General features: G+C 31.7%; 2 protein-coding genes across 5 annotated transcripts; both read right to left on the reverse strand.

The window, feature by feature from the left end:
- Positions 1-68: 68 nt before the first annotated feature.
- Positions 69-10,211, reverse strand: LOC105650646 (Transmembrane Fragile-X-F-associated protein). 3 transcript variants are annotated; one of them, XM_012237569.4, is made up of 15 exons: positions 9,918-10,211; positions 9,638-9,787; positions 8,205-8,295; positions 7,908-7,992; positions 7,713-7,797; positions 6,973-7,042; positions 4,049-4,118; positions 3,432-3,477; positions 3,051-3,300; positions 2,764-2,969; positions 2,560-2,634; positions 2,005-2,074; positions 1,736-1,816; positions 642-721; positions 69-551 (listed from the first exon to the last, which is right to left on the reverse strand). In XM_012237569.4, exons 2-15 carry the CDS (start codon positions 9,754-9,756, stop codon positions 473-475), a joined length of 1,407 nt encoding a protein of 468 aa, XP_012092959.1. In that variant the 5' UTR covers positions 9,757-9,787; positions 9,918-10,211; the 3' UTR covers positions 69-472. The 3 variants fall into 3 exon arrangements, with proteins under 3 accessions (XP_012092959.1, XP_012092960.1, XP_020532371.1); XM_012237570.3 differs by having other exon boundaries at positions 9,893-10,210; XM_020676712.2 differs by lacking the exon at positions 9,918-10,211 and adding an exon at positions 9,241-9,317 and having other exon boundaries at positions 9,638-9,778.
- A 5,596-nt stretch (positions 10,212-15,807) lies between these two features.
- Positions 15,808-25,857, reverse strand: MSH2 (MUTS homolog 2). 2 transcript variants are annotated; one of them, XM_012237568.4, is made up of 13 exons: positions 25,691-25,857; positions 25,568-25,617; positions 25,309-25,341; positions 23,646-24,719; positions 22,409-22,963; positions 22,223-22,333; positions 22,032-22,121; positions 21,874-21,945; positions 19,389-19,499; positions 18,664-18,790; positions 18,133-18,329; positions 17,409-17,561; positions 15,808-16,294 (listed from the first exon to the last, which is right to left on the reverse strand). In XM_012237568.4, the coding sequence occupies exons 1-13, from the start codon at positions 25,725-25,727 to the stop codon at positions 16,094-16,096; spliced, it is 2,811 nt and encodes a 936-aa protein (XP_012092958.1). In that variant the 5' UTR covers positions 25,728-25,857; the 3' UTR covers positions 15,808-16,093. The 2 variants fall into 2 exon arrangements, with proteins under 2 accessions (XP_012092958.1, XP_089578280.1); XM_089722154.1 differs by having other exon boundaries at positions 25,568-25,606; positions 25,691-25,809.
- Positions 25,858-27,219: the final 1,362 nt, after the last annotated feature.

The raw sequence follows: 27,219 nt of genomic DNA on the forward strand, positions 1-27,219 counted from the left end.
TGGGAATACCAAACCAAACACAAAAATGCATCTTCAACAGTTACCGGGTTGTGCTATATCACGTATCATTGCAAATAACAAAAAGCAGAATCTCTGAATTAAGCATGTTAAATTCAACAGTCATTTGTATACATTAGTATAATATACAGCTCTTACACTTCTAGCGTACCTCTGCAGCAACAAAAAAGAGCTTAGGACTTGAAATGGCACCAATCAAAGTCAGAACTATTTACATTTTTCTTTCAGAAGCAAATTAAAAAGAGGTGGTGATATGTAAATACAGCAGCTATGTTTTCTATATCTCCTAATGCTTTATCGTGTTAATTTGAACAAGTAACACTCACTGTGGTAGAAGTTCTGGTCAACCATAAAAGATAAAAAAACAAGAACTTCCCTGTTAATCTTATTTTGCCGTCTCTGTGCACTCCACATCATTATATTCATAATACAAAATGGTTGAACAAGTTAGAACCTAAACATCATAGACAGGCAAGCGCTCCTCAATAGATACTCGGCAAATTGGACACTTTTTACACTTTTCACAGCAGACACTGCAACACATTAGGAATTAATAAGCATGACAATAAAAGAAAGAAAAATGATACATCACATGTTTCAAGTAAAACAATGACTAATTGTACCTGCAAAGGATACGATGCCTACAGGGAAGTAGAACCACACTGATCTCTCCCTCAAAGCAAACCCTACATAAGACTTTTTCCTGCAAAGTATATCGAAAGAATATTTATATGTCAATGAGAGTGACTGTTTTAGTGGAAAACAATACTAAAATTAGACTCCAACTGATGACATCTTAAAGTCCTACAAGTGAAACATCAATTACCGAGTAATTATACCACCTTACAAACATAAGCTCCTAATTCTGGCCAAATAAGAACAATTGAGCCTTGATTCAGAACGAGATCATGGTTGATATAAAATAACTAATTGGATTATCGTGCTAAACTTGACACCAAGAAGACACTTGTTTGTTTGCATATATGAACTTATACACATTTCTTTTATGTTGCAACAAATCAGTTATAAGCTACATAATCAAAGTCTTGATCATAGTAGCATTCTGTTTATGTACTTTGAATAGCTGTAACCATGTGATAAGTACAGAGAAAATAATATACATAAAAGTGCATCCAAATTATATCATCAAAACAAGGTCTACTACCCGATCATTTTGAGAATATTATAAACAACCTTCACATAATCAGCCTTAGTTCCAGTAATTATACAATTATTAACAGTAAGATTATTTTCACATCCAAAAATTCCAGGTTCCTCTCTTTTGAAAACAAGAAGAATATATAACATGTGTGTCTGTGTCCATATCACTGGAACAAAATACTAGGAAAGGTACATCTCTCTTTCAGGCTCCTCTACTGATGGAACTATCACTTATCCTAGAAAGATATATACCATCCTTTGAGTCAGTTAAAAGAATAAATATCATTATAGGTTGATGATTCCACCTCAACAAAACAAGCCTAAATGATTCACAAGCAAGAATAGTTCAGAGAAAATTTAGAATGTTTAAAGCCACTGAAGAAGGTTCAGGTCAATTACAGATAACAACTTAACAATAAGTGTGATATTTTTGGAACCAAAAATAGGCATATACAAACAATGAAGTTACTCATTTAGACACGTCTCTCTAATATGAAACTAGTGATCAATTATTGAAAAAGACAATGAAATTGCAAGTCACAGAAAAAATTATTACATTTTGAAGTCTTTCAAACTCTTGCTGGCTATATTTGGTGATTTCTGTTTGTTCACCAAGAGCAGCTTGAAGCCTCCAGACCTGAGAAGAAACCATGTATAAAATATAAATATAGCAGACACAAATCATCAACGACTTTGTCACTGGTTAATAAACATATTCCTGGATGAAATAATGAAGTGGCGCCTAAAACTAGAGAGGAAAAATATACAATTAAATCTTGTAGTTTCCAAGTTATGATTAAAAGAACATAATATAAAATGAACCACCTCCTCAGCAAGATCCTTTTTAGGCATTTTCTTCACTATCTCAGGAGGATAACCACAGAAAGTGTTATAGCTGCATGTTCAGAAATGAAATGTACAAAGATCAGCAACCAATATTTAATCTAATGAAGATACTCTAAACAGAATTGTAGATCTTTTATAAAAAGGAAGATATTGGTGTCAGAAAACAGCAACTAATGTCATTTGATACTCGGCAAACTATAGTGCAAATCTACCAGTCAAATGGGGCTAATTAGTTCCTAATTCTGTTTCTTTCAGCTGTATTACTTCCTAATTCAATTTCTCTCCCCAATACTTGATTTTGTGATTACTACAGTTCCATAAAAAAATAAAAGAAAAAAAAAATCAAACCATAGTTCTTACTTATGAAACTTTTAAGAGACTTCTAATTTTTTCAAGATCTTGCTTTTGTGGTTAATTAGTTAATGTCCTCATCTTTCTTCACCCTCACTGAAGGACATTTGGTTGTACCAAAGGCACACTCATAAAAGTGCACCATATGGTTATGAAGTTGCAAGATCTACATAATGTACTCACCCAGAAGCTCCCTCATGGTAAAGTCGGGCCTGTTCCTCTCGACTTCCCTCATCAATTGACCACCATCCCAGTAGCCTATTTTAGCAAATTGGAAAATGGAGTAAGACAAAATTCTGTTGTACTTGCACCAAATTGAATAGACTCACAGTGGATAAGGTGCTGCCAATATAGGTTTCACTTTTGATGGAAAGCAAAAGTCATTACCTGGAACCATGGTGTAGGAACCCCAAGCAGTCATGAGCTCTTGAAGAAAATCTAAAATATATTCCTGTGCCAGCTTCGCTCCTTAATAAAAGAACAAGCTTCTCTACCAACTTAGATGCAGCAAATAGCACACCAGCACCTTGAAGTAGGAAAAGGGGAGAGAAAAGAATTGGAAGTGGGATATTTGTAGCACCGGCAGGTGTTCCCTGATTTTCAAAAAGTCACTATATATATGCTGATAAGACAATACTAACCAGCATCGAAAATTACAAATCAATTACACATACCTCTAAATGCATGCAAAGGAGGACTTGAAACCCAATTAATGGAATTTTCATAATATGACCTCCAATGTCTTGCAGCCCACACATTCTATCCCCAGATCGATTCTCCTCTGATGAAACTACTAAGCCACTATTCCAGTCAAGATACCTAACGGTTGTAGAAGATGAACTAACTTCTCTAGTCTGGGCATTTCGATGAATTGCTGGATTTGACCATTTCGTACAAACAAGAAAAGCAAAGCACTCAGCGATACTGCAGAAAGAATGACCACATTTTATCACAACTTTGATGCTTTAAAAACTTGAACAGAACTGTCAGGTTGCTATACTCCATAACAATAAAGAGGATATGTAATTCAAAAGGAAGTATAAATGAAACTATACCCAAAATTTATGAACAAATCCCACCAGCCTAGAGCACCCACATCACCTGTAATATATTCAGAATCAGAAAAGTTATTATTATGACAGGAAAAAGCATATTTAAAGTTTATCAACAAAACTTTGATCAAACAATCACATTACATGGTTGTGTTATTATATCATGGTGCTGAGGAGAAAACAGTACAGAAACCAGTTACAGAAAATTCTAATCCATCAACAGAAAGGGTAAAGATCCAAGCCTCCAAACATTTTATCAAACTGTTTCCTTTATTTCTTTTCCTGATGGAAAAACGCATTTTAATTTGAGTGCACAAAGATGTCCATATCAGCCTTAAGTCTTGACCTTCCAAAGGAAGCCACATTGATATTCTAAACAACAAGTTCCTCTTAAGTAATATTCATGCACCTTAAATGACCGAATCATGGAAATCTGAAATTCAATTACTTTAAATCTTTTCTTTTGTAAAAGATCTTGCAAGAAAATATTTAAAAACAAGAGGATGAGATAAAATCAGACAGCCAATTTTTCACAAGGTTTATGGGAAAATATGATAAACCAAACTAGTTTTAGTCTATTAGATATAATTGCACTCATCAAGTGAAGTTAGAGAAATTACCAGATAGCTTTAGAAGGGTGAAGACTGTAGCAGCCACAAAGAAGACCATAGATATTGCAACCCAAAAGTGCTGCAAAATGATAGATGGGAATGTCACCAACATGTAACATCATCTATGCTCTATATTCAGATTTCAATTTACATTTTTATTGAAAACCAACATATTCAACATGCCAATTTAATAATTGTGGTACCTTAATCTCATAGATAGAATCATAAATAAGCTAAAGTTTGTACTGACTTTTGAAGCATTGTGTCAGTAATGTAGGATCTAACAGAATTACTCCAAAAATTGCATGCCCCAAACATGTCATAAACCCATTAAAGGAAAGAGCAGAGCATTTCAAGTTTTACACATATATTACAGTAGTTACACCATTTAAATATCTAAGATCAATTTGCATCCTTATGAATGCAACTCTGGAAGTGAAGTTACTGATTAAGAAGCTGGAACCAAAGATATGAACTTTCCTTACTGTTAAATAATATCCCAATATCTACATGATGGCAATGTTGGATCTCCATTCACTTTTTCATGAGACCGACAGAAACTGGCATAAATGATGATTTACTAACTTGGAGCAACTTGAAATTTTCATTACTGCCTAGTGCATATGAATCTACCTACAGAGTCTTGATTTGGAATGATAGCAACTTATTTGAGATGGGGACAAAAAGGGGTGGAGTGTGGAGAGGGACAGAGTTCAGAGTGCGAGGGTGTGATGCAGCCAACAGCACGAATGAGGGAGGGTGTAACAAATCATATACCAAGGATCTCTCCATACATTACCAATTCAAATAATGGTAACTGAATAAGTATGGACCACAGCATCAAGGAAATATAATATATAATCCAAAATGTAAAGATATCAGGTGGCATTTCCATAAATTTTAGAAGTTACCTGAATGAAAATTTTAATTGAATAGACAATATATCACTACTCAAAGCCTATAACACCTACTTTTCATGAAGCAAATATGATTTTCTAGTCATATTTGGCATACTGAAAACAAAATCTTGCAAGAAAAAAATTTTTTTTTTCACTGCAATAATAATATTTGAAATTGATTATTGATTATCAAGTTCTAATGATAAATCAAAATATTAAAACAAAATTTAATAAATTCATTACAAAATTTAAAAAAAAAAAAAATCATGAATTTATATGGTTTGGTAGCAGGTCATTTTCATAAATGGGCCAGCACTAACAAAAATAATAAAAGCTTAAATGAAAGCCACTAGATGCAAGGACATTAAAAGAAAGGGGGAAAACAATTAGAAATTGGGGTTGTAGAAAAGAGAGAGCCCCTTCCTCAACCTTTTCTTTTCTTCTCTTCCTTTTGATTTCACCATTACAACTGTAACCTCATGAGAAGGATCCTAAGACAATCCTTTAAACCACTAAAAAGTGATAAGACACTGCTTCTAACAGGGAAAAATAATCCTACAATGTCACAGGCAATTTTTAAAAAACCGTGTCCATATTAAGAGAACATACAAAATAAACAACAATTTCAGCCCACTAAAATTCCAGCATAGACAAACCATATGAGACATCATAGTGGACATGGGCTTTGATACAATTCAGAACACTATAAATCCATCACCCAAAATTGCTAGTTGAAGTTGTTTTTAAAGTCAATAATCATAACAAATATACCAAGGATTCTCCTGTTATACTGTTAATCAATGTGGAATATTAGGCAAGATAGAAGGATTAGGAGATAGAGAAAACAGAGATAGAGAACATAAAGGTTTTGAAAATATCAAAAACACATGCAATACAGAATATGATCAAAAGATGTAACTACATACAGCTCTTATTAAAGCTAAATTGACACAGAAAATCCTAGTATTTGGAAACAGTCTAGACAGTTGAAACAATAGAAGAAACCACCAGCCCAATTTCAATTGTTTTTAAAAGGGTGCTAACGCATAATTAAAACCGAAATTATTATAAGCATAACAAATAATGTTCAAGGAATAGTACAACCCAAAAAGAGAGATTATGTACATCATAGATGCTTATGGCATACAATGACAAATTAAATCCATGAAATACATCCTGCATTCAAGTAGACTATAAATCAACTAGATTTGTTAAAGCTACAGCCCAATAAAATTAAAATTGACAAAAAGAATTTTGGATCATTATTCTCTCTAAATTTAAAGGGTAATGCAACTCAACAATGTCTTTAGGAATTTTTTCTTTCTCCTCCCCCCTAGCCTCCAATTTTGTGATGCTATAGAAAACTAAAGATGGATAAATGCCACATTATCTGTACACATGCAAATGAATGGAAAATGTCTCTCAACCAAAACAATCACAATATTTTCAAAAAATTGTCACAAATGTTTTCCATTCTTTTCAGTCTTCATCAAGTTACCGTTTAACATTAAACATGCATATTAGGTCTTAATATAAAGCTTGAGCCTAGGACTATCAATGGGATTGGGATAGCCTGAAACCTCAAACATTTGACACCAAAATTTAGATTAGAACTTTAAGTTAACTGAAGGTAAACAAAGTTCAATCATGAAACTGAAGTCGGATTAAAATCTGAATATACAAAATGCAAGTGAAGATCACTCTGGCCCGAATATAGAAAAGAAAATCTATATACATCTTAACCATTCATTTCCTTTTCAAACCAATTTATCATGTAATAGTTTTCGGTGACGATTGTGACATTATCATTCAAGGGGTTTGAATTGTTCAGAGTTAGAACTGTCAAAATTTCAAGCATTTGCATTCCATTAAGAAAACCATCATGCACCTTCATTTTCACCCAACATTTTTGAGGGGCAATTATTGAGAAGCACGAAATAGACATAAACACAATTACTAAAAGACTTCCTAACTATAAATTAAGAGAAAAAACAAACTCATGCTTTGAGCAGCTCTGAGTTAAAAAAATCTTACAGGTAATGTCTCCCATATTGCTTCATCACTCATGCTTTCTTCTTCTCCTGGCATTAGAGCCCTGCACATTCTGCAGAGTAAATGAAAATTAGAGGTAGTATTGCAGACAAATAACTTATTATTTCAGAAAAAGATAAAAGGGATGGTTAGAGTTAGGGTAAAGATGTCAATCAAAGCTTCTAGTGCTCAATAGCTAAGCATACCTACTCAATTGAAGGCCCCCAGTGAAATATTAGCATTGGCATTCAATACATCATATAAAAAAGTCAAATTTCATACAGATGCATGCAGAATAACAATCGTGAGCAATAGTATTACGTTATCAAAGTGCAAATTTTGGTTCACTGTGAATATGACTTGAGTATGCTGCCAACTTTTAGGACGAATGGACAGACAGCCAATTTTTAATTATTAGCTGAAAAGCACATGCATAAAAGTGGTAGTCATTTCAAACAAGAAAATCTAAATGTAGAAGAAAAGCCAAGGGGGTAAGCATATGTGCATATTAAGCTCATTTAAAACCGTGTTCAACAACTTGGCATTCTAATTGATTCAGCGAAATTGGAGGAAATACATACAACAGTACAAAACTTTGGTTAATTTTGCTAAACTATGTTAAACAAGGAATTATAACCTGTTGATCAAAAACCTCCATGACAATAAGCACTAGCAGGCCATACCAAGCAGTATAATTTTCAATAGGGAAAATTATTATGGTGAATTAGTGCTAAAGAAAATACCTGAAATTGTCAATTAGAATAATTATTTCAAATGCCAATAACGGAATAAAGACAATCTTCAAATTTACAGCTGCAACACCATGAACTGCAAAAGCAGGCATGGAATTGATTAATTTTGAAGAGCAAGATCACAAAGAACTTGGGAAATCAAATCCCCAACAGCATAAAGATAATGACAGGGTATTTGCTGTATACCATAAACACTCTCGAGATAAATACAAAGAAGCAGTTCAAACGCGACAAGCAATGGTGTCGCTACAACTGCATGGCACGGTGCCCACTGTCCAAGGGAAAAAAAACCTCAATAGTTCACATTCCAAAAATCGTATCATGGACTTCAAAAGTCATTTCCACCAAAAAAAAAAAAAAAAAAAAAAAGGCAACATTGTACAAAAGTACCTCTTTTACCAAAATAGGTAGGACAAAGAAAGAAAGAAAGAAGGTTAATCTTATACAAATTTCTCCAAATTATTAAGAAACTTATTGACATACATGACGATTGTGCGGAACTGATGGAGCAGGTAATGAAAATCTTCCACGAGCAACAACTCCATGGAACAGCCAGAGAGGAAAGAATACTAACCTGAAAATTGAAGTCAACATATAAACTAGTCAAGACTCAAGTCCATGAGTACATGCTTCAACCCAACAAAATATCATAAAATTAGCCTCTAAATAAAAATTCAAAATACATTAGGAAAGACATTCCAACACGTTTATACCTTATAAAAATTTTTAAAAATAATCATAAGTTAGAGATTTGAAGCTATTTAGCAAGTATGGGGAAAAGATTAAGTACTTCTGCAATGCACTTAATTCTGTTTCACTATCTTGCCTTATTTATTCTTTGGGTACACTCTCCATCATTATGCAAAAGATAGATGCAATTCCAAAATTATCTCGACCCATTAATTAAATGATAAAATAATCTAACCATTTATCCTTGCCTTTGACTCATATAAAGTATAACCACCAAATGCTTCCATTTCAGAACAAATGACATCACTAGATTCAACTTCTGCATCCTTCCCAACTAAACTCAATTATGTAGCTATCACAAGTAAACATGTAACAAGTTTAGAAAAATAAGAGCTCCAACTAATAACTTGGAAGAAACTCTAGATATTGTAGCAAAAGAAGTTCCCCTCATCAAACACGTTACGTTCCACAGTTAGTCAAATTCTTGTCAAACTATGAATTTCATTCACTTTCCTTTCCATTAAAAAGAAAAATCACAGAAGCCACATAGCAGTGACTATTGTGTTTTGCAAAGCCACCACAATATATCTATGCCATATCTTCTTTCCAACAATTTATAAATGCCAAACTTTTCTACTCAATAACTTAAGTAATTGTAATGTTGTCAATAACTAAAGTGATTGCCAATGTTTCCCCCCTCAGTGCAAAATAAATGCATCTCAGCTGGGGAATCGCTTCTATCCGTTCCAGTGTTCCCATACCCATTTCCCCTTTAAAATAACTTTACTAATCCCCGGAATTCAGCCATGAAGATTTCAAGAAATTCTACCTTTTCAAGCCAGTAACAATTGAACGCGCAAAAGTGAAGCCAATACCCATTCTTCCATGCCTCGCGCCCTACCCTTTCTGTTTTAGTTCAAGAAAGAAGAATTCAGCTTATTTTAGCTCATTTCTGCAACCACTGTAAATGATATTCCCATAAATGTCCTTTCCAAGGCAAAGTCATCTCCAACCAAACAACAGAACCCCATAAACTTGCCTAATCCAATAGTCCCAAAACATTTAAAATTTTCAACACTGACACATTCTCAAAACCCATATTGGTTCAATCTACCTTCAGTTAAATTAAAATTCAAATAATTCTTACAAAAGCAAACCAATTCACAAAGAGAGAGAATAAGAGAGAAATATATAAAACAGGAAAAAAAAAAAAAAAAAAAACTCACCACCAGGAGTAGGAAACGATATGGTCGAGCTTGAAGACAAGCAAGAGGGTGAAAAAGAAGAGAAGACTATGAGCAGCCAAGGCCTGTAAGGACTTCAAAACTCTTCTCCAGCTCATCATCTTCTTTTCGCTTCTATCTCGTTCCTTTTAACTGTTAAATAAAATCATCACGAGATCATTCGATTTCGAAAATCAGCAATAACAATGATAAAAACACATAAAAAGCAGTTGAGTATCGAATCGCAAGTAATTATACCAGAGAGAAAAAGGAAGACAAAAACCTCAACTGTAAAATTATCAAATTATCGCCCACAGTAAAACCACAACGACAAAGCTTCAGCTCTCTATCTCTCTCTTCCTTTCTGTCTCTAATACTGATTTTTTAAAATTGAAAAGAAAAAGAAGGTTTCAGCTACAGTAGGCGCCATTGGAGAAACCGCTTTCTCTCTCTGTTTCTCTGTTGTTTTCACTCTTCGGATTGATGAATAAAAAACAAGGCGCATTTACTTTCTTTTGATTTTGATTGGTAAATCCAAATCCTCTTTTATTCTTTTGCTTTCACGGCGAAGCGACGCTAATTGAATAACAATCTGGTCTTAACCTGGGCGTTTCGTTTCGTTTTACTTTTATTTGTTATTATTATTTTTAATTTTTTAATAATAACAATAAATGTATTTGGATTGGATGGAATAGAATAAGATGAACACTTTCTTTAAAGTGCCTTGTGGTTAGATTGCTTCTGCGTTGGTTAATGCATTATCTAAAAATTTCTTTATTTTGTTTTGATATGGAGATTTTAAATAATACTCTTTTTGGTTCCATTTTATTTATTTTTTAAATATTTTAAAATGTTTATAAAATTTTTAAATTTAAATATATAAATAATTAGTTTAGGGTATCAATTTATAAAATTAAAAAAATTTGTTAAAATTATAAAAAACGACAAAAATTCATAATTTAGTTTTTCAGTTATTACACCTTTCTAACATTTGATTGTTGAGTATTTTTCACGTTTTGATTGTTATGTTACTTCAGTAATTCTTTTCACTATGAAATTTATTTACTATTTGCATCCGTAATAGTTTTTGTCTCCAAACTAGAAGGTTGGAGAATTGCTCCACCAAAAGTACAGAATAAGAAATTTCCCTTACAGCTCATTTTCTAGAATAATAGTTGATATTATTAATTTTGATATATTCTAAATTAATTGTCCGTTCAAAAATTAATAAGTGAAAATAAATTTTTGAGAATAGTGTTATTTCAAATAATTCATATGTCAATAATAGAAAATAATCTATTCAAAACCCTTTTTTTTTTAATTTTAAACTATAATTATCAAAATAATTAATTTTTCTATCAATTTTAAACTCTTGTAGTTGAAAGAATTTGAATTCGAGATCTATTACTTTTCACATAACCGATTATCTTTAATTGCACGGTTCTCTTCAAGTAATATCTTTGACATTTCACTAAACTATGTTGACATTAAATTCAAGAAATTAATATTTAGCAGAAATAAAATTATTAAAAATTCTAAAAAAAAGGGAAAAGAAAGGAATATATAGTTCTCCATATAGATTCTCCAAAAAAGGGGGGAAAAAAAAAAGAAAGAAAACTGCTCCATAAATAAATATTTCTCTCACTGAATAAAGAATTAAATCAAATAATTATTAAATTTTGAGGTGAAAAAATAATATTAGATAATTTTTTAAGAAATATATTAATTAACAGAACTAAGACCGAGATTCATAATTTTAAAATTAAAATTTTGGAAATTTATTTTATTTAAATATTTTGTATGTATCCATAAAAAGTACTTTACAATTATAATAAATTCTTAGGAGTCATTTGATTATTAAAAATTCAAAAATTTTCCATGAAAATCATTTTCTTTGAAAAGTAGATTTCCAAAAAAGTAACCTTAAAAATATTGAATATCATGTTTAGTTGAAAATTAAGGTTTTCCTAAATAAGGAAGATAATTAACAGTATTAATTTTACTAAGCTAAAAATATTTTATAAAAAGTAAAATAATTAAAAATATTATTGTTATTATTTTTTAAAATATTTTCTCTTTTTTCATCATTTAAGATGGAATTTAGCAGTGAAAAATATGATTAGAATGGAAATTTCATTTATTTAAAGTTATTTTTCTAATTGTAGAAATTGCCTATTTTTCTATGAGATATCGACAGCAAACCATTCTTTTATGCTGACAGAACATAGACAGCTTTGTCTTGAAACTATTCCAAAATTATGGGACTCTAACATGCTGTAGTTTACTCCGACAATAAATATTTTAATTAAGACATTAATCCATAATATTATCCATAATGTCTGTGTATTATGATTTTTTTTTTCTTGGTCATGGTTCAATTAAAAAATAATTTAGTTAAAATTTGAATAAATCGTGATAAACAATCCGTCGTTTAAAGGCTTAATATATTGTTTACCGTCAATTTTAAGTTTTTATTGTAATTTTACTTTGATTTGACTTTTATGTTAATTTCATTTGAACTTTAGCCTTTTTGTTATAATTTCACTCGACTTTTATACAAATTTTATCATGAACTTTGACCTTCTATTGCAGTAGCACTCTAAATTATAGTTAGGACTTAAATTGTAAATAAAAAATAGGTCCATTATTAACCTTGAATTTAAATTAACTTAATACATTTGTGTGAGTGAAAGAGTTTAAATTATTAGTAAAAACAATCTCTATTATTATTTTAATATTTTTCTTTTATTAATAATAAATAATATTTTAAAATTAATTATTTGATGCATGAACTTTTTTAAAAAAAAATTAGAATATAATTATTATTATGGTTGATTTTAATATAAATTTTAAAATAATTATAAAATCTAAAACAAAGCTACTATCAATTTATTTGACTTTTGAACTACTAGAATTATAACATTTTTTATTATCAAAATAGAATATAAGATGCAATTATATTCTAATTTTCTTGAAAAAAGCATTTATGTATTAAAAAATTAATTTTTAAATATTATTTATTATCAATTAAAAAAATAATTTAAAAATATTAAAAATAATAATAGAGATTGTCCTTAATATTAACCCAAACTTCTTCACTCACACAAATGTATTAAGTTAATCAAAGTCCAAAGTCAATAGTGAACATATTTTTTATTTATAATTTAAATCCTAATTATAATTTAGGGTGTTATTGCAATAAAATATCAAAGTTCAAGGTGAAATTGGTATAAATAATAAATTAAAGTGAAAATTGCAACAAAATGTTAAAGTTTGAAATGAAATTGGCATAAACGTCAAATCAGAGTGAAATTACAACAAAACCTAAAGTTGATGGTGAAATAATATATTAAGCTGTCATTTAAAATTATGAGTTTATAGTTTGATTTTAATTCTTATTTTTTAAAACCAAAATCATGGTTTGTGTTTTGAATAGGAGGTTTTGATTTAAAATCATTTAAAAAACTGTAAAATAAAAAATTATGAGAACTATTCTCAACTTATTTTTAGTTTAGCCATAATTTTTTAAACCTTTTTATATTTTAAAACCTTTTTAGTATTTTATTCACAGTCCAAAGCTAAAAAATTAAAAAAAAATGAAAACTTGAAAAAAATTATTTAATTTTGATTTCAAAATGAAATTTATCTTAAGAATTGCCCAAGAACTAAAATTGACGAATTCAAAATTGTGGTGGTGTCCACTATTTAATTTTTTTTTCCATATAATTCAGATAATATTTCTATAATTGCCCTTGCGTTGAATTTTTATCTGGCAACAAGAATCAACAATTGACGGTTCAAATCGTTGGACCTTCCATATAATGACACCAACTTTTGTCTCTTGCAGTCTATCAAATAAATTATGTGCATTGGAATTTATTGATGATTGGCTTTTTTGTCTATTCACAAAATATCATCAACATGACAACATCAAATAATCACATCTATCCATTTATCAAAATCATAATTATAAATTTATTGCCTTACTATAGGAGGAGATTTTTTTTTTCTTTTTTATACATAGAAAGCCCGATGAATCGGGAGAATATATAGATTACACAATAAATATAGCTCTTTCCTTTAAATAACGTTTACCAAATTGATTATAATTTTTGTGGTGAATAGAAATTGAACACGGGATTTTTCACGCTTCACATCTTCTACAAAATATGAGAAAACGAATCAAATAATACACGGTTGATCATATAAAAAAAGATATTTATGTGCGACTTTCATAATTTTAGTATTTTAATCATTGTATTTAATTAACCTAGTTTCCCTCCAACATAAACAACTTGTTGCTTCATTGACATACATAAAGGAAAAATAATCCTTTGATTTGCATTAAGCTATTAGTTATTGGACCCTACAATAAAGGTATTTTATGCAATTTGATTGTTCTTCATTATTTTAATAACATTTTATTTAAGGATTTTAAGTTTGAGATCTCTAAAATTGATATACTTAAAAGGTGATATGAGATCTTAAAAAACAAATATAAAAAGCTTGTTTAGCATTACTGTTAAATTATTGTGAAAAAACATCAAAATTTTAATTAAAGTTCAGTAAAATAATATACTTATCATAAATTTGACATATTCTAATGGTGAAAAAGCAAAAAATAAATAAAATAGAATTTTAGATTTATAGTTTTTTCGGAAACATAGGAGGTCAATGGACCAGAATAATTTTGTAGGCTACATCAAATTTGTGATAACTTTTCGTAGCGAAAAAGATTCAAATTTGAGATCTCTCACTCTTTATATCGCTATAAAAAATAGACATATCAACCAGACCACATGATTGACAATTTAGACCTATAGTTAAAGTAACAACGGCTATAATTAAACATATTTTTAAAATTCACTTATACCAAGGGCTTTTTTTTTTTGCTTTTATTGAAACTTTCACAGGATAAAGATTATGGATAGATGTAAGGTTTATAAAAAAATTTTGAGATGTCTATGGTCGAGTACAAAATAATAAAATTTTTATTCAAAACAAGTTCAAGTTTAATATGAATTATGATTTTTGGATACCCACTATCTATTATTTGCTATATTAAATAAGTTCGGTTGCGCATATTTAGAGATATTACACCTCTCACTAGTAAAAAGAGTACTTAAATGAATTAGTTTTGAATGGTTTAAAATTTATGAATATCTTATTCATTTTTGGGAAAAACTTATTTATTTTGGGAAAAACTTACTTAGACCGGGTCTATATCTTTACCTATAAACCAAATTAATGAAATTCAGTATTCTTATTGAAACGAGAGTATTTTTGACAATATAATTATATAAAAAAAAAAGATATTTAAACAAATTTGAAAATGGATGATTCAAAATCTAAACGTTCCCATTTCCATTCCATTCATAAAATATACACCTCAATTTGGATCCTTCTAAGTCACTGAGAAAATTGTTGCGTTGCAATTAATTCTAGCACATGGCATGCATGCCTAAAATTTCGGCCTCTCTTCAGCTGTATCTAAAGAAGTTCCCAAATAGAGACCTTCCTATGTTTCTGTTCTTTTCCATTTCTTGGACTCATGCAAAAACTATCAAGACCTGCCTAAACAAGGCCACACATAGTTGGTCATTGAAGATGATGTATGATTTAGGAGTATCCATAGCTATCTGATTTTTTTTTTTTTTTTTTTTTTTTTGAGAATAATAATTTTCCAATTTTTGTGATGGAAAATCTTCAGGCTTGTTTTATTAACCTAATTTCATTTTAAAATTCAATTTAGGTTAATTAACATAATAAATCTCTCAATTTTTCTAGAGGGAACACTAAATATCTATGAGACAATAATATGATGCAAAACCATATATATCTTGCCGTCAGAGGCATCAAACAAAACCTTAGCTTGAGATAAGAATAAGATATAAAATCAGGTGATTTCCATAAAACATGCTAACTCATATAAAGTTATTATAAGCAAATATCTGATCACCAAGCAGCCAGACTTCAAAACTCTTCTCCACCTCATCTAATGGAAAGACAGATAATCACTTTGTTAATCCTATATGCAGCATCGCTATCCCAGTTAGCAATTCTTTTTAATGCTCTGGACAACTCTTTGTTTGATTTATCTTAATTTGGCTCTCTGGTTAGGCTTTGTGAGAGTTTGCAAATCAGTGAGCTCCATTCTTAAATGCAATTGAGAATGACGTCAACAGAAAGTAAACCCTAAATGATAAAAATAACAAACTTATAGATACATACAAATGGGCTTCCCTAAGAGGGAAATAGTAAACAAAATTACAAGAGAACTCTTAAGGATACCTGAGCAAGCTAAAGCTGTGACCTGCAATAGCATAGGTTTTTGCATTTGAAATTTTTTCATGCAGGCAAAGTTGAAGGCAAGAGTAGCACTTCACTCTCTTGACTCTTTTAAAGGCCTTACACAACATTCCAACATGCAAATATTGCTACCCATGTTTACAAGGACAACTATAAAAATTGCTGGAGCCAGTGGCAATTTGCTGCATCCTTCTTTAATTCATCCTTAAGCTTGCTTACTTGTTGCAGAGCCTCCTTCAAATCCATAGTCTCCAACGGCAAATCAGAGAACTCTTTCAGAAACTGGTGAGCCCGAGCGGCACCTATAGACATATCATCAGGATCAAACTCTCTCTTACGTTTGGATCCCACCTGTAAATCATAATTTGACAAAATCAATTATTTAGCTCAATAAAATGTTGTCATGTTATGGCAACATTTTCTTCAATTTAATTTCTTATCAACGTGAATGAATAACCATAAGCACAAACAGTATTGCAAGAAAAAAGAATACAGATACACTGCATGAGAGAAAGGAGTTTTCTCATATTTCAGTATTCTTTTCAAACAAAAAAAATTCGGGTGAGCCAGGTCAGTAAATTTTCAATAATCTTATATCTTGAATGGGATACCTAGCATATTCTTCATTTCTCTATTGTCTGACTTTGTTTAACGTTGACCATTGACTACCAGAACCTTTCTTAGACTATGAGTTAATGCATAACCAAAGCCAACTTTTGAAAGTGTAAATCATCATAATCCTGGACAACCTACAAAGCCTTTCAAAGTGGGACAAACTGTTACTAGTGACCAGAAGTAAATTGTTCCATTCTACAAAAACTTACGGGGTGACAGAATTCCATAATCTTTACATTTAAAATTTAAATAATTCAAATTTTCATAACCCAAACCATGAAGTTTCACTTCTAGAAGCTTCCTGTGGTAGATGCAGTTTTTCATCGAGATAGAGACAAATAGCACAAATCTCACAACAGCTCCTACAATCTCCACTAAAATATCCTGACTAAAACACGACATAAAGAGATTGGTGTTCCCCATAGATAAGTTTAGATTACCGACAGAAAATCCATCAATTCTCATGTTAAGCTCTACATATGACTAAATGAATTTGACTCTTTGCTGTAACACTTATGGATGCATCTAGCCCAGCTGTCTTAACCCTAACAAGAATCTGAAGTGACCCTTTCGGCCTTGAGTCAAGCAGTAAATAGGTGAATTAGGGTTTTGGATGAGCCTGACATATTTGAAATGGAGGATTATTTAAAAAATGGCAATACAGAGCATAGTGACACTTGAGAACATTAAAATTTTCCAAATCCATCAACTATGAGAACATGGCATTATCATATGCATGCATTCTAAGCTCGTCAACACAAATTAATAAATGGTTCATATGACTAGAAGCCTGTATCATGTATATAAAGCAATTGCCCACTCAATGGCATTTGAAGATCATTAAACACACCTCTTCTGTAGTAACATTTGAAACAATAGAATTAGCTGAGAAATCTTCCAACTCAGCTGCCTTTTCTCGAGCAAGGGCAACAACACTTTCAGGAAAGTTTGCAAATTCTGCAACATGAATACCAAAACTTTGATCACAAGCACCTGGTTCGACCTGGAAAATATCATCATTGAACATGTATGAGAAGATACAGCATTTCAAAATAGTCAACTGAACTAGGGTCAGAGCATATGTTTTCTAACAACCTACCAATGCAAAAGGAAAAACAATTATATCAAATCACTTGATGCCACCTAGCTATGTATGACATTACTGCTGCTTGGACAATGATTGATGCAGTTATTTAGAGCAGTAAATAAAAAGTTTGTAGCACTTCCGAACCAAAAATAAAAAAAGTTGAAGATCTAGAATTTTTCTTTTCTCTTCCTTTTTCTTTTGGTGGGGGAAGCCCCTCAAATATGAAACCAGTCAAAAAATGAGAACTGGGCTAAAGCTGGTTTAGCATTACTTGTGGTACCCATCTTTGTTAATTTTCTTCTATTTGTTTGTACTTTGTGTTTAACATCAAATTATGAAATATATCAGTACCTCAGAGAACAAAATGCATAATATTTTGAGGAAGACAAATGCACTTGGAAAAGACCAATGAAAAGCTAATTAAGTCATCTTTAGATCCAAGGGATGGCCCAACATTTTTTTTTCCTAATTGAGTCTGTGCACCTACCTTGTATAACATGGTCAACTTGCGATTCACCGAGTCAATGTGTGCACTGACATGATAGTTTGCCACGCCAATAATTTGCTTCATATGGGTCTCAACTTTTTCATCAGCCAGTGCAGTTAGTTCATGAAAGTGTGTTGCAAATAAGGTAGGTGCTTTAATCACTTCAACAAGGTGTTCGCATATGGCCCAGGCCAAACCTGAAAATCATAGTGAATTAAAATAAGGTGCGTGTTACATATATATAACAATGATGATATCTGCTCTAAAAATATCCAAAAAATTTCAGTAAGGATTTGGATAAAAAAGCTAAATCACCACTTCCAACTAAAGATAAAGGAGGTTTCTTTTCATTGGACTAAAAAGATCAAATTAAAAAAAAAAAAAAAAAAAAACCTTTCAGAGTATAAAGCAATTAGGAAAATGAACGAACTTGTGACATTCATATCTAATGTATTAGTCCTGGAAGAAGTCATATGACACTTGAGTATGTGTATGGATTAGTGCAGGGTTGTGGGAAGTGTTTAAACTTACCAAATCCATCATATGTTGAAGTGCCACGACCCAACTCATCAATGATTATCAATGACTTATCTGTAGCTCCTTTGAGTATTGAAGCAGTTTCAAGCATTTCTTGCATAAAGGTAGAAACTCCACGTAACTATAAACAAAGGAAACACATTCATGAACTTCTAAACCAAGGAAAAAAATTTCATATCCCACCGTCCATAGAAATTAACCTATTCTGCTGCATTACGATGAGGTCATAGTGATTAGTAAATATGGTATATGAGGTCAAGCATTTTTAAGGTCAGGACTAAGCAAGCATTGATATTCAGTGAGACATTAGAGGCGCCACGCTGTCACTTAAATGCTTTCTTCAATTTCAGTTCTCTGAATGCATATTTGACATGTCAATCGCACAAAAAACAAGTGCCAAAAATTCTCTCCAATTACTTTTCAGTGGAGAAGATAAAACAACATGCTTGCTTGCTGGAATTTCAAATGTTCTGTTGCTGTTGCCTCCATTTCAGTTGAGTATTTAATTGTAGAATTTATGAAAGAAAAATCTAGACATATAGTACGTAGAGAGAGAAGAAACAGAAAACAAAACAAAAGCAAATAAAATTCTATGGAACTCAAGAAGGTCAGTATCCTACAAAACAACAAGGAAATATGCAGTCTTTCTAAATGCAACATACAATGTTTATATTCAATTTCCAGATGTTGAGATCCATGTGATGATGATGAAAACTTACTTGGCAGTCGCCAGCACCCACACGAGCAAAAATGCAATCGCGAAGTGAAATGCTAGCCTTGTCACAAGGAACAAAGGAACCAACTTGTGCCATAAGAATATTTACACCTACCTGCAGGTGTAACCAACAGAAATGAATAAAATAACCATGAAAAACTGTTCTCTTAGTGACATAATTCACAGGGTCATGTTTATAAGAGGCTGAACAGACATTGGAGTCTCCCATTGGAGACATTTGATTCATTTACAATCCTCAATCTGAGGATCAGGTAATTTCCTTAACATTTTTGTATTTTTTTTACATATTTTTGTGTTTTTTTACATATTTTTTTTTGTGGTTTTATTAATTTAATTGTAATCTGTTCATATTTGGCTATTTTATATGTCCTTAAATCATATTTGAACAAGAAATGATGTAAAAAATACTTAAAAATGGATTCTGGGCAAAAATCACGCAGCTGTTCATCAATGAACAGTAACTGTTCATCAATTTTCCCAGAAATAATCTATGAACAGTAACTGTTTGTTCAATGAACAGTAACTATTCATCAATTTTCCCAGAAATGATCGATGAATAGTAACTGTTTGTTCATCGATGAACAGTAAATGTTCTTAATTTTCCAGAAATTGATACTATTTCCGCACTGTTCACTACTATTTATAAACTGTTCACACACTATTCATGTACTATTCACGCACTATTCATTAATAATGAAATAATAAAATTCATACAAATAAATATATATAATCACATTTTAATATTTTAAGCTTAATTAAACTGTGATCTGTTCATATTTGGTCATTCTCAGTCCTTAAAATTTATTTTTATGTAAAATTTATATTTTTTTTTTATTATTATTTCTGGAAAAATTGATGAACAGTACTGTTCATCGATGAACAAACAGTTACTGTTCATCGATCATTTCTGGGAAAATTAATGAATAGTGCGTGAATAGTACATGAATAGTGTGTGAACAATGTTATGAATAGTAGTGAACAGTGCGTAAATAGTATCAATTTCTAGAAAATTAAGAACAGTACTGTTCATCGATGAACAAACAGTTACTATTCATCGATCATTTCTGGGAAAATTGATGAATAGTTACTGTTTATTGAACAAACAGTTACTGTTCATAGATTATTTCTAGGAAAATTGATGAACAGTTACTGTTCATTGATGAACAGCTGCGTGATTTTTGCCCAGAATCCATTTTTAAGTATTTTTTACATCATTTCTTGTTCAAATATGATTTAAGGACATATAAAATAGCCAAATATGAACAGACTACAATTAAATTAATAAAACCACAAAAAATATGTAAAAAAACACAAAAATATGTAAAAAAAATACAAAAATGTTAAGGAAATTACCTGATCGTCAGATTGAGGATTGTAAATGAATCAAATGTCTACAGAAGCTTTGTTTCCAAGGATTTAAGTGTGTTCTTTTTTTTTTATTTTATAGTTTGATTAACCTAAAATTAATATCTAATAGCGATTTTCCTTCAAATCAACTCACAAGAGTGTTTGGAGGAAAATGTGGCTGCACGTGTAGTGTTGTTTGTACTAGTGTGTGAAGAAGTGAAGGAGTGTAAAAATTGTGAGAAAAAGATGAATTTATAGAGCTAGATTAGGACTGTAGCTACAGTAGTAGCGCTACTGTAGCACGTGTTAGCTACAGTAGCGCGCGTCTTTTTTATTTTATTTTATTTTATTTTATTTTTTTTTAAATCCTTGGATTAAAAGACTTCTAGATAGCATTATGACAATCCATATCCTCGTGTCCTCATCGGATCAGGCGGGGCATAAAAAAAACGCGTCAACAGGAGTCTTCCATTTATGATAAAGTCGATTGAGGCAAGATGATGATGATGATGATAAATCCACAATCTATCTCTAGAATGGACAGATATGGGAAAGGGCAGGGCCTGTGCCTAGCTTTACTAAAATTTAAGGCCTGGAATTTGGGTCCTCCAGGCCTAGCCCCAGCAAAAACTATTTGGGCTCAAATTTAGTATATTTCTTACTTTTCTTGTAAAAATTATTTAATAAAACATAATATAAACATAATTTTATATATATATATATATATATATATATATATATATATATATTGTATAATATAAATAACATGTATTGGCGCGTGCTTGTGCGCGCATGCGTGTGTTTATTTTATGTATCTACATATGCATGTCTGCATGTATGTATTTCAGGCCAGGTTAGGCATGGGCTGGACACCCCAAGCCCTTTAACCGGACCAAAATTTTAGGCCCCAGCCCTTGATTTTTTTGGACCAGTCTCAGGTCAGCTCACAGGTTGCCCAGTAATATCCACCCTTAAGAATAGGATTTGAGTGTCCAATGCATAAACATACTAAAATGCCATTATTAACTCAAATATCTAGGGATATGATTGAAGCAATTATTCAATTCTTTGAATTGATAGTAAAAGATAAAAAGCACACAATAGAATCATAGAAACCATACTTGCCGAATAAATGTCGACTTTCCACCCATGTTAGGCCCTGTAATTATTTGGAACCAACTCTTTCCCCTGACCTGGTTTGTGGAAAAAACCAACATAAGCAATGAGACTCTTAACAAGGTTTGAAGAAGTATTTGCTCCTACATCATTTGATACTCACAAGTTTACAATCATTTGGAATAAAATTCACCCAGTCTTGAGCTTCCACACAAGGATGTCTACTCCCTTCTAATATAATATCTCCCACATCCTTTCATGCACATAATCATATCTTGAATTTCATTTTCCAAAAGAAGAAAAGTAAATTAAAAGCAAGGAAATTGAAGCATCAAATAGTAAGTAATTAATTACTGATGGAGTGATGTCTGGTCTCGTGTAGGGAGTTGGACAGCTAGAAGCCAAATCAGCAAAACTGAGTAAGACATCCAACTCTGCGAGCAAACCAGCTAAAGACTCAAACACCTATAACACAAAGTTGGCATTAGTCCACATATAGGAGTCTAACAGCAGCAAAAAGACAAAATAAAGGACAAATACCTCAGAGAAACTTGCTGCAGTTTGAATTACTCGACCGACCAGCTCTTTTTGACAGTTCTTGTACTCCTCTACTAACTTTTGGTACTGATCCCCCAATTTCTTAAGTTTTGTATTAGTAAATTTCACTCCATCTTTTCGGGTTTCAAGGACAATAAATTGGGTTGTCAGCTTTTTCCTTATTTTTGGCTCTTCTTTCTTTGTAATTCTGAAGACATGTCCAAATTGTGTTCCTTTATCTAACTTTAATCCTTTATCTTGAGGAAGATCAAGATCACAAGCAGTTTGCTTATGCAAATTGTGTATTTGGCGCTCCAATGACTCCTGCTCATCTTTAAGTGCAGACAGTGCAGGGTCATAGCTTGGCGAAATCATGTACTCCCCATTCTCAAGTTGATCAAGGTCAACAGAAGTTTCTACGAGAGCAATGAACTTATTCAAGTGATCATTGTCAGTCAATGACTCGAGAGGGTCCAAGTATCTCTTTTTGATCAAGGATGAAAATTGTCCATCATGCCGCTCTAGAGCACTTCTAATGTATGGAAGTCTTATACTTGACTGCATCCAAAAGATGTGTTCAGTTAAAACATAGGCTTTTAAACTGAAACATCAATTTTATGACACAAGAACATGTGATAATACTATCAAAACAGTAGGTATGCAATAATAACTTTAAGTACGTAGGTAGCTTGAATACTACAGTTGGCTAGCATCAAAGGCAAAAATAAACACAACAGCCAAAAAGCATACACTACAAAAAAGTATTTTTCTGAAGATCAACGATTTTGTGGTTCTATTCTATGCCAGTAACCAGTTGTAATTCCACACTAATAACCATAAAATCATCCTTGATAAATACATAATATGAGAATAGCCAACATAATATACCAATTTCTATGCAATTATTTTCTCACATTTAATAATAAAGAAAAAAAAAATGTTAGTGCAAAACATATCAGTCTTATATCTTGAAAGAAATTGAACTTTTTCCAATACACTCTAAAATCAGTAAATAATTTCTGGTTGATTTTCAATGTTGCAACTGAGCAACAAAATCACTCATTTTCTCAGAGAATGTTCCCTCTGTAGACAAGCTATTTTCCACAAATTTAACAGGGCCTTATTAATAAAACTAAAAGATGACAGCTGGTTGCCAAAGTCACTAATAACTCGGCCATTATAGGAAAGCCTAGTTGCAATAAGTAAAGACAAGGGAAAAAAAAAAAAATACGAAATCTACCTGATAAAGTTTCACAATATGATGCAAACCAGCCCTTTTCTTCTCAAGATTGTGCACTAGTCGCTCAATATCTGAGATTCTTTTTAGGTGCTGCCTCAGATCTTGGCGTAGTGCAGTGTCCTCTACAAAAGCTTGTACCAAGTCCAGTCTACAGTTGATTTCATTAACATCTAATAAGGGTTGTTTTAGCCACATATGAAGCAATCTTTTTCCCATTCCAGCTGTACAGGTTCTATTCATAAGACCAAATAAACTAAAATTTTTGTTTGCATCAGTTTTGCTCTCAAGAACATTAAGAGCCCTCATGGCAGCAGAATCCAGTCTCATGTAGCTATCAAGATTATACTTTCTGATTGTGTAATTCCCATAATTGCTCTCATCTGCAAGTAATTCTGCATAAGACAGTAAAGCCCCCAAAGCACCAGCTGCGAATTCAAAACCAGAAACCCAATCTCTAACTGGTTCAATGGAACCTTTGACAAGCCTACTGAGGTCCTGCACCAAATCCCTTGTTTTGAACTCGTTCTTCTTTCTCTCGGTTAACATCACACCACATCTAGCCAGAGCATCATGCAAAGGTCTACATTCAGTGGATTTACCGCTCTCAATAGGCAAAAGGCATTCCTTGCAACCGAGAGCAACCAAAGCTGACTCAACATTTGTAAAGTGACTATCATCAAGAAATTCAGCCAATCCAAGAATTCTTTTTGTTAAATCAACATAACTTAGCCCAATAGTGCAGCCATTATCACGGAAGTTTGGAATGAGTGCAACAACCACAGGGGTATCCTGCATTTCATTGTTAGCAAACAGAACCTCTTCAAAACTTCCAAGATTTCCAGGGGTCCCACTTTTCACCAATCTCCAATTGGATCCACTACCCTCATAGAGTTCAAGCGTATGGTCTGTTCTCTCTAACAGAAGATCTCGGGCAATAGTTTCAAACATGTTCTTACTAATGCTGACACTGGAAAGGGCATTAGGTCCACTACCCAATTGCCGCAAGGCAGTAGTGGTGTGGTAATATGTTTTTGCAATGAAGGTTGCATTTTCACCATGAGAAGTGTAATATTCCTGCAGATTTACAAAGATTACTTGAGGAAAATTAAGAGAATATGGCAAAGCGATTTAAATTTGGCTAATGAAAAAGCACTTATTGTGGTATCTGTTCATGCCAATTGTAGCAAGTCTTCCAAATATAACAACGATCAGATATACAAATTGGTATATCCTTCCCATCATAATAACCATTCAACAACAATTGCACACACCTCTGATAATAATAATAATTCATTAAGATTTTTTATTCAATAGACATGAAACAATCAAACAACCAATCAATAATTCAATAAGGCCACAATGAACATAAGCATGCAAAAAATCTTAAGGAGCTAAATATGCAAATTCTCCTGGAAGTAAACACACAGTCTCAAGGACCTAAAAACTATTGCTTTAGGCAAATCAAAGCTTAAAAAGGAAATTGCTTAAAGATGCTTCCAAAATGGATATTTTCATAGTTGCCAGCAAGTTCAATTAATTCCCAGCTTGCTAATGAAATTAGGATAATACAACAAAAGTTCTGTCAACCATAGAATATGGAACCAATTCATAATCAATCAAAATAAAACCATGTAATGTAACAATCATTAGAATATGAACTGACCCGCCTATCAAACACTCGAACTGCCCTGGGGTCCTGCAATAGGAGAAAGAAATAAAATTCTTAATATTAGAACTTTAACTAGAATATCCATAGAAATGTCGATAAAACACGGTCGATTTCTTCATTAAAAATTTTTGCTTAGAAAAAAAAGAAAAGAATCCAGAAAGAAACTTTCGTTTCCGTCGATTTACTTTCCCAGCAACCAAACAGCCAATTTCAAGAACAAAATTTTGAGAGAGTAAGGAAAAGAAAGGCTTACATCAGGTAGGGTTTTAAAGAAAGAGAGAAACCCTTGAGCCTGCTTTGCATCTGTTAATATGCCATAAAATAAAATCATTTCATTTCCAAAAAAATAGAAAAAAAAGTAAATCTAGGGCTTCACCTAGCTTGAGTTCAGGCAGCTTGTTCTCTTCATCCATCGGCTTAACAATTGATTAACAGTTTGTAGTTCTTCTGTTGGGTCCGATTATATCTGTGCAGCGAATTGGCGATGGCGGGAAAGAAAGCGAGGATGTGGCGGGGTTTTACAGACGCGTGTATTCACTCGCTGCGATCTTTTCCCTTGACGAGTTAATTTGTTGATATTTTATTAGAAAAAGAAATAAATTACAGTTATAATATTTATTTAAGAAATAAATTTCAATTTACCCTCTAGAAGTACAACCATATACAATTTATCCAAAAATCAACAATTTACATAATTACCACATCAATTTTACACCAAATTAGTAAATAAATTCAATTTTTAACAGAAATATATAAGATAATAATTTTTACTCATTAAATTGATGAAATTCTTGTCATCCATCCACGTAAGTAAGAAGACGAATCAAGACTGACAATTTTGATTTTATTTGACAAATTGATAATTATTTATATATTAATTTGATGGTAATGATATAGCTAAAGTAGAAAACATATACTAATATCAGCTTATAATTTTCCACTAATATTATGATTATCTACTACGAAATATATTTAAATAATTCCCTTTTTTTTTTTTTTGACCTTTTATTTACATATGTACTTTTCTTTTCGCGAATAAATGTAAATTGAAATCGAGTTACTATCTCAATATAAAAATAAATTGCGAAAAATATGTCAATAATTTTCTTTTTATTCTCTCTGTAGTTTTACTTTTTCTTTCCTCCCCCATTTTCAATGCTTTTGCTTATAACTTCGAATAGAACCATAGAAGAAAGAAAGTAGAGCAAAACCTTTGAAGCAAAAAGAAATGGAGAAATGGAATGAAGAGAAGATGGATCGGTTTGGAGAGAATTCATCGTTCAAGCCAAGAAGTGTGCGAGTTTTTTATTATACTTCATCCGTTCTAAAAAGATAATCCACTTTATATTTTCATATAGATTAAAAAATAAAGTTAAAAATAATTTTATTCATATAACTTTCTTATTATGGTCATTTTAAATAACACATGAGTAATTTAAAATACTTGGGTGCAGTTTCTCGAATAAACTAAACTTTTTCCTGAATTTAAAATAATAAAATAAATCCATTTTGCGAATAAAAAAAAATATAAAAATAAAAATGTGCTAGGGACTAAGATGGTCAGCCATTATGCAGTTAACCTAAAAAGGTGAAAACTCAAACGCCATAGATATACAGAAAATGTAAAGACATAATATGCAGAGATTAACAGATAGAGGGGCAGTTGGCTGCGTGGAAAATCTGCCTGAAATTGGGCTGTGCAGCGCAGTGCAGTGCAGGTATAGAGGAATCCACGCGAGGCCAGTAGCAAGAGAATATAAATATTAGCCCATAGAAGTTCAGTGTTTTCTTCAACTTTTAAGGACTAACAGTAATAATGTACATGAAGATTTGTATATGATTTCAATCACATAATCATATGTATCAGTTGAATTTTTAAAAGTTATATATCATCAACTGGATAGT

This window comes from Jatropha curcas, chromosome 5 (genome assembly GCF_041381405.1).
Source record: "Jatropha curcas cultivar XTBG-Jc1 chromosome 5, XTBG_Jcur_1.0, whole genome shotgun sequence".
In the NCBI taxonomy this organism is placed as follows: domain Eukaryota; kingdom Viridiplantae; phylum Streptophyta; class Magnoliopsida; order Malpighiales; family Euphorbiaceae; genus Jatropha; species Jatropha curcas.